The sequence below is a fragment of the Tachypleus tridentatus genome, chromosome 2, assembly GCF_004210375.1.
Source record: "Tachypleus tridentatus isolate NWPU-2018 chromosome 2, ASM421037v1, whole genome shotgun sequence".
NCBI lineage: Eukaryota > Metazoa > Arthropoda > Merostomata > Xiphosura > Limulidae > Tachypleus > Tachypleus tridentatus.
In genome coordinates this window covers 82887214-82895953 of record NC_134826.1, presented here as the reverse complement: position 1 = coordinate 82895953, position 8740 = coordinate 82887214, and the positions used below count along the sequence as shown (strand labels likewise).

At 30.2% G+C, this 8740-nt stretch overlaps 1 protein-coding gene across 1 annotated transcript; it reads left to right on the top strand.

The window, feature by feature from the left end:
* Positions 1-880: 880 nt before the first annotated feature.
* On the top strand, positions 881-8130 carry LOC143244385 (uncharacterized). The gene is made up of 6 exons (XM_076488950.1): positions 881-1223; positions 1522-1618; positions 1930-2015; positions 2498-2599; positions 4287-4337; positions 6090-8130. Exons 1-6 carry the CDS (start codon positions 1131-1133, stop codon positions 6171-6173), a joined length of 513 nt encoding a protein of 170 aa, XP_076345065.1. The 5' UTR covers positions 881-1130; the 3' UTR covers positions 6174-8130.
* The last annotated feature ends 610 nt before the right edge of the window (positions 8131-8740 follow it).

The following is an 8740-nucleotide window of genomic DNA, read 5'->3' as shown; positions in this document are numbered from 1 at the left end:
ATAAGCAAATGTGAATGAATTTAATCTGTATAATTAAGCCTCATAACCCCATAACGGAGCACGGATATTTTATGCTAATAATTAGCAATTATTGGACTAAATAATAATATCCCCAATTTCATACCTGTTTGTTTTTTGAATTTCGCGCAAAGCTACACGAGGGATATCTGCGTTAGCCGTCCCTAATTTAGCAGTGTAAGACTAGAGGGAAGGCACCCACCGCCAACTCTTGGGCTACCAACGAATAGTAGGATTGACCGTAAATTATAATGCCCCCAAGGCTGAAAGGGCGAGTGTGTTTGATGTGACGGGAATTCCAACCTGCGTCCCTCAGATTACGTGTTGAGTGCCTTAACCACCTAGCCACGTCAAGCGTTATCAATATCACGAATAAATGACAGAAATGTTTCAAGCATTTACGTACGTGTTATCTATGTGGTCTCCTTTTAATCGTAATAATATAACAAATTTTAAGGTATCGTGTCGAAAAAACCATGAATCCTAAAAAATAAAATTAAATAAATAGATTTTCAAACGTATACCAGCGCAAATTATGGTGAAAAATAAAAACAGTTGGAAACTGAGTTTGAGCAACTTTAAGGCAATTCTTATGTCCCACGTTATACTGGCACAGAAACTGACAACTTTCTTGTTTTGTTGTTGTTGTTCCTGAGAATGCAAGATGTTCAAGTGATAGTTATTTACAAAGAATGTGATACGAAACAAGTTTTCGTCTCAAAGAGAAAAGTAGGGAAGCCTCCGAAGACAATATAACTTAACTGGCTATTCGAACATTTTGATTGGCTGAATACGACAGGTACTTTGGGCGGAAACGCCTCGAGCTAAATACAATAACGACTTCTGAGAGAGGTGAGGTGATGAGTATATGTTGATAATATGAACGTTTAGGGCTGAAATTTTGAAGAAAAAATCAGTATATTTGAAATAATCCCATAAAAACCCCACATATAATGCAGAGTAATATTGATATTGTTCATAGTTTTACAATCCATTGAAATTAAATTTAAAATATAAAAAAGTTTCATAATAACGACGTCTCACCTGTAAACAAAGGTAAGCCTAACGTAACCAGAATTGTTTGTTCTTGCAACTGCCAGTTTGACGCCATTATGCCGGTGTTAGAAAGATGTTGGACACCATTTCAGGTATATTCATGGACTACTGTCAAAATGGGAAGCTACTACGCCGCTGTCTATACAGGGGTGAGTATATTTGTGTAGGGCAACATATTATTCTATTATTAGTTATAAATTAACATACACACCATGATGTAACCTAGCCCTAAAATGTGTTCTAACTAAAGGTCAGTCAATGTAAGTTGCGAATATGGTAAAATTATCGAACAATTGAGTATAAATAACTTTGGAATGTCCATTTTTTCATAACAGAACCACGTGTTTAGTAGACTTAACTGAGGCAACAAAATATGTCTGAAAAATAATACCGTCTTTAACTTCAGTTTATGTTATTGAAGATTCGTTTGTTTGTTGTTTTTCTTAGGTGATTCACATAATAACCATTGTTTATGCAATTTATGTAATGCAAGGTGGAAGATCAGAATGGTTCTTTGGACCTTATTTTGAACTCAATAAAGAAGGTAATAAGTGTACATAACTTATTTGAACTTTATTGTGGAATATGATTATTAAAATAAGAATTATATATTTACAAAACTCAGTGAAATAATTATTGTATAAAAATTATATATATATTCATGCATCCGTTAACACACATTACTTTATGATATCATCATAAAATGTTCACAGCTTTAAACCAACCTCTTACCATGCAAAAAAAATAATGCAATTTACTTTCCTATTAATGAATTAATTACACTATGGAACTTTTTTTTATGTAACCCTAACCCTTTGTATTTAGTAGTCAGTTTTATTTTTTATGTGTGAACAGATACTTATTCTGCGGGAATATTCACAATTGTCTTCAGCATATGTTTCATACTCACTACTATTATGCTTCAAGTTGGACTGTCGAAAGTGAGTAAAAATATTTTTATTTTGTGTGAAACTTTAGAGAAAAAAACTTTCACTCTGAAAATGTTTACCCTACTGTACCAGTTAACAGAATAATTTTTGATGTAGTTTCTTTCTCAGCTACTTAGTTTTTTTTCATTTATCATTTTAATTTCTATGTACATTTTATTAAGTTTGTTATTTTTAGACACAAGATACTATAAACAATCAAAATATAAAAGTGAAATATTTATTTAAAATTTGTATTATTTTATATCTTTTTATTTATTTTTATTTTGCTCCAACTCCCCTTTTAAGTCTGTTAAATGTTTAGAAAGACAAGTGTGAAATATTAGGGGAATTATGCAAATGTATTAAAAAAATTGTGATTTCTATTTAGATGAACTCTGTGTCAACTAAATAGAAAGTTAAAGTCAGTACTAAAATAAAGCAAAATCTTGTATATATATATATATATGTTACAAGTTAAATTGTTCATCTTTCAGGATAATCGTTGCCTTTTCTTTCCTTGGTTTATTGGAATGATGTTAGAGATTTTATTGATGGTTGCTGTTGGTTTGTGGTTCATCGCTCGTTACTACAGAAATGTGAGTTGTTGTTTTTAATATTAACTTGCTCCTCAGTTGCTCTGGTTTGGACCTGTTGTTAAGTAATTTTCAGTGTTAATTTCCTATGCGAAGTACCTAAATAGTTTAGTTTAAAGAGTATTTAAAGCAAACATTTAATTAGTACAATGTAATACAAATGGTTAAATACATACTAATACAGTAGAATGTTGCCATTTATACAAGCCATGCATGGGAAAAATTAATGACATGTTTAGCACCTATATATTTGATTCGTGATAAATTTCAACTACTCATTAATTCAACATAACAGTGAGATTACTATGCAACCTTAAGAATTATTTATGGAAATTTTAAGACTTCTTACTGGGAAATCTATAGGATACTAACAAGCTTTAAAACTGCATTAAACTAACCTTCCAGGTTTAAAAAATCCTGTCTTATCTCTCCTGTTAACTCACCTATAGAATAAAATTATAACTACAGTGGCCAGATTTTGATGCATGTTTTAGTAAGATATGATTTAGTTAAAGTAATAAAATGAAATCCAAACTTTGTACCCCAGTTTTGTTGTTTGCTTCCTATCTACACAGGTAGAACATTTCATTATACCTTAGAAAGATATCAGTCCATAATCTTTGCTGCTTATTTGTAGCTCAAATAATTTTGAAAAACGTCCAAGCTTCTACAACTATAAACATTATAAATATATTGTCTGAGAGGTAGAATTGCATTCTTTCTCATACTATTTCATTATACTGATCTACGAGCTCATGTTATTGAGTTCTTGAACTGAACTTTATAAAAACATAAAAACTTTATCAAAACATAATTAATGCAGTTACCTAATTTTTTAACCTAGCAAAGTAGGGTAGTTTAAATTTCCATAGCTTTGAGCTATTAAATATTCTCACAGTAAAATAATTTAAAATCAAACTGGAAAATTTTGAAGAAAGAAACCTATGACAAACCGTACTCTAACCATGGTAATCAAAGTGTGGCATCTTGTTAAACATGTGAGAATCCATGAACACAAAGGTCAGTGGCAAAAGTTATCCACATGACCCTTGCAATAGTACACACCATAATCAAGAAGAAAAAATTACACAAATCACACATGCTCAAATTCCCTGCACCCATTTCACTAGGACAATCTCACAGTAACCCATAACTGCTGCATCCAATGACTCAATCTGTATATCATTGTATGGAATAGTATGAATATCAGTTTTCTTGCAAATATCTTTCAGAATGATTCTCGTAATCCAAGGGAAACTCCGTTTCCTTTCCTTTTTTTTTTCTCCCATGAAATACAGTAGATATTCCATGAAAATTCTAAATCATCAGTCAAAATATGTTGAACACATCTCTGTGATCCATTTGTATGAATATTTTATACTGTAGAAGACTTACATATCCTTCTTAAAAGCTCTCAAATTTTGGTAGCATTAACCTATCTACGTAACAGCCAATAATATTAAAATGTAGTTCTTATACAATCTGCGCCATTCCACCAGACTTAATGCCAGCTTATTTGCTGATTTACATATTAAAAATTATTATAACATATTCAGACCCTGTATCTTAAGATATAATGCAGTTAGATATGTGTGGCCTTTAGGAGTTGTATCTTTGTCTCACTGGTGTAATTTTTCTTACAGTATTGTGTTTTAAAATTCTAACTCTTTGTTCTTGTTGTTTTTTCAAGTTATATTCAGTATTGGCAGCCTTTGTCCTGTGGTGTTTTGATGGCCTTCATGTAAGTTAAATATTTCTTATATTGTTCCCATAATGCATCCATGCATAAATAGTTGTTATGGTATACATTACAATAATTTTTTTTTTAAATCAGAGGTCACATGTTTATTGTTTTGTGTAAGTTCTGAAAGAATGGGCAGTGGTTTAGGTTACCTAAGCATTATTATTTTTGTTATTCAATTTTTATTATTTTTAAGACCCAAGGTAACTGTTGGTCACTGGTCAAAAAAGCAAATGCTTTTTATGTACGACTTGACCTGACATTTACATATGTTCAGTTATTTTGACCTCTCAAATTTGTTACATAATTAAATGATGAAGTATTACTTTCTGTTAATTAATAACTTGCAGTAAACTTATATGACATTCAATGGGAAAATAAAGTCAAAATTACGACAAAATTCACCAGTGTCAACAGTATTACTAAAAACCTTTGTCTAGTGAACAGGTAAATGTTAGGTAATTGTATGAACAAATAACGTTTGCGTTGTTGTTATGGTTAGTAATCAAATTATGTTATTAGTCAATACTATTATACATTACTAAGTGAACATGTAAGAATGATAGTGAAAAATCAAGGAACATTTCACGTTCCAGTTGTATATTTACACATCAGTGCTCTATCTGTCAAGTTGTGAATAATTAATACTTACTTCCAGCCAGAACGAGCTGTGTACAAGTGAAATTAAACATCAATTTGGTAATTAGTAAGGACTAACAAAGTATTCTTTCCTGATGACGAGAAACACACTTGAAATAAAAATGTATCTCGGAACAGCTGGTATGGGTATTAACACTTTCACTAATAAGGCAGAGAACAATGTTTCGACCTTCCTAGGTCATCTTCAGGTTAACAAAGAGAAAGTTTGCAACTGACCATTGGTGATCACACATCTTAGGGATGAGAGTATAAACGGGTATGGGATTGTGTGAAGTATGTTTTATTATACATTTCTGTTTATAAAGATTAGAATGCTTTGACTCATCAGCTGGGTACTATTATTAGTTAATGATATCTTAGGTTTGTAATCAAGACATATGCATCATTTGAAGTCCTCAAATTTCAGAATGGAATTTTAAAAGATTGAAAAAGGGCTATTTTTAAAAAGTGCTTGAAAATATAATAATAGAATATACCAGCATATGACTTTAATGTATGTTATGGAGTTTTTTTGTATATATATTTATATGTTAAACAAATGTCAGTTTTATGAAATGTTAGTGGAATTCAGTTTATGTCAATCTAGATTTTAGCTTCCATAAAGAGCTTGAAAAACTTTCTGAGAGCATTTGAAAGTATTGTGAGCACTTCCGTGTGAACCATGTGTGATCTCAGTAACATCTCACAAGGTTCAGCCAGTTAAGGAGATTTAGGTTAGTCTTAATAATAAACTTTAACCTAGCAGTCAAAAACAATATTTAAAACAAGCAGCACATTCTCCAAAATACTTATTGTTGTCAGTGAAGATGAGCTTTGGGTATTCTGTAATAATGAGGAATGGAAGTAGAAGTTGAATAATATAGCTACACTCTCCCCAAAAACATTATACTTTCTCTTTGTGTACTTACTGTAATACATATAAATGTGCATCTGATATCAGTTTGATGCTTTGTAGCAAATGAGCTGTTGGCAGTAAAAGTCATATCAAAACTCAAGATGATGTTTCAGATAAACAGAATATTCCTAAACCTTGTCATCATTTGAACGATAAGTTTTTATCATGTAAAGAGTTTCATGATGCTTGTTTTTCAGATATACTGTCTCTTATGTGTGATATCCCAGTACCAGGTTGTGAAGAATTATCAGGAACCCCAGTTTGTAATCCTTTATCCTTGAATGTCAGAAAAAGAAGATTGGTTTGTGGGCTTTGATTATTTTTGTCCCCAGCAGTTTTTTTTCTATAGCTTTCCTTCCTATGATAAAATTGACTTTGTATATACAACCATCACATGGACTCCCTTTGTTTTTCTGTATTTTATATTAGTAGTAAGGAAAAAAAAAAAGAGAACAATCATTTGGTACTTTGATAATAAGAAAAAAAATGCATTCCACACAACCAAAATAAACATTATTGTATGGATTTTAAAAACATTTTGTTAATATTTCGAGTTATCTTTATGCAAGTTTCTACAGTTAAAAAAGTAGACGGTTAGATTTTATATTTCAAGGTAAGGTAGGTTTCTCAGTTAGGATGAGTGATAAAGGTTGATATAATGTTTATAGACACCACTCATTATTAAAAGAGTTCACATTTGTAGTTTGTACATCATGCTTAGTAGTTGCTTCAAGAAGAAATGGATGCAGTTTAATTAAGCTTTTTCTTGGATAATTAAGGAAAATAAAAAAAGGTGATGAATGTCATTGTAGAAATAACTGGAAGTGTGAAAACTGATCTAAATATATTTAACGTGTGTATTGTAAATTTTGTGAGTGACAGAAATTCAAATAATATTGCTAGAACTGTACAAATTAGCTTATTGGAAAAACTTATAGAATGAATCTCATGGAATTTAATTAAGAAAAACAACAATTTGTTTTTGTAATTTGGGGGAAGGTTTAGTGGCATGTTATTGTAAAGAACGCCATAAAAGTTTATAACTAGAATATTACTATATGTCTACATATTTTGTTACTTGTTAGACATTAGAAAGATTTGTGAATATATCCAGTTTTGTAGTTTGTCTTTGACATTTTTTCCTGACAGAATGGAGATCTGTTACTTAATTACCATATTGTGTGCATGTTCAACTGATTGTAATTAACATTAATATCGAGATCTAATGAAAATTAACCAAGTGGGATTAAGTAAATGTTGGGTTCTTGATTTAGTAACCTTACTATTTTGTAGAAAAAGAAATGGGTTTTAAAAAAATTTTTACTTGAGAGCTAATCCTGACATGTTCCTTGCCATTCTTGTTCTAAGTTTAATATTCGAAAACATCATTATTACTACACGAAACTGAGACAGTAACATTAAATTTAACAAAGTAAGACAAAATTACACTAATATGAGTTGAAAATTTTCACCTTTTTGTGTGAAATATTGCGTAAATTACATTTTTAAATGAATTCTAAATTAAGGAGGTAACTAATTTTTGTCAAAAATCGAAATTAATACATTGGTTTCAATAAAAGTAAATATACCAAGTTAACCACAGTAAAAATTACTGACGTTCTTATAATGTAGAATTAAAGTTTAACATGCAGGTATTATAACATTTATAAAATAATGTTATGTAGCATATGTTTTGCGTGCATCAGGTTTAGTAGGAAACTTAATGAATAATCTGGTATGGGATTACATTAATGTATTAATAATTTGATTCTCAGAAAGTCTCTCCGAAAATGAGAGTTTAATTAGGCAAATAACAGTAATCTAACAACATAAAAATTAATTATTGTTCATTCTACAATGTTTATACTTTTTTAAATATATGACTTTAATGACCCTGATTGTTCTCATAATACTATAACTGTTGGCTGATTTGTGTGAACTAGTTTATTTGGAATAGGGTTAGGAACAAACACAAAGTACTACTTCGTGTTCATCATGTTTTGTACATGAGCAAAGACATTCCGACATATATATTTTTTTATAAACTATGCCTTTATTGTATAGTAGTTACTGCTTCTTTTTTTTTAGGTATTGTGTATGTATTTACACCTTATGCTTGTATTTAAAATAGTTTAGTTCACATTATTAAGTATAGATGTCGCACTAAGCTCAAAGAGTTTGTATGCCATGGTTTTTTATGTAGAAAATAATTTAAATAAAAATGCATTTGTTTCTGAATTTCGTTTTTGTTATTGTGTAAATTAGAACTTTCATCTCAAATTATTTTCTGTAGAAATTGTTGAAAACTTTACCTAGGAAATTATGGCAGCTTTATACGAAGCAATCGCATATTTAAATGTTTAAAGCTAACTACAAAAATGTAGGGAATATTCTATACATTTTTTTTTGACAGTTTGGTACTTGAAGTAAGAATTAAAATTATGATTTGTTAAAAAAATTTTGAAAATCCATACACCAAGATAAAAAATATTGTTATTCTTGTCTCTTTATTGAATACTACTGAGGTGGAAGAGTTACGGCGATTAGTGAATATCCATTATTAACTTGTATTAAGATAGGTATAAATACGATTTTATTCAAATTTACAAGATTATTTGTGGATCGGTAGGATAAAAAACATATTTATTTTTCTCTGTGCTGTATTCCAAAGATATGGCGAGACGACATAAGTTTTAAGATTTGAAAAGGATAGGCTTAAGTTTATGTTATTTATCTGTGTGGTTGGTTGGCTTATGAAATGAGTTGCCATCGGTAGTAGTGGAATCAAATTAAAAGGGGAGCTGATGATTATCCGAAACTGTGTGTTAGTTTCCATTTTGCCAATTCC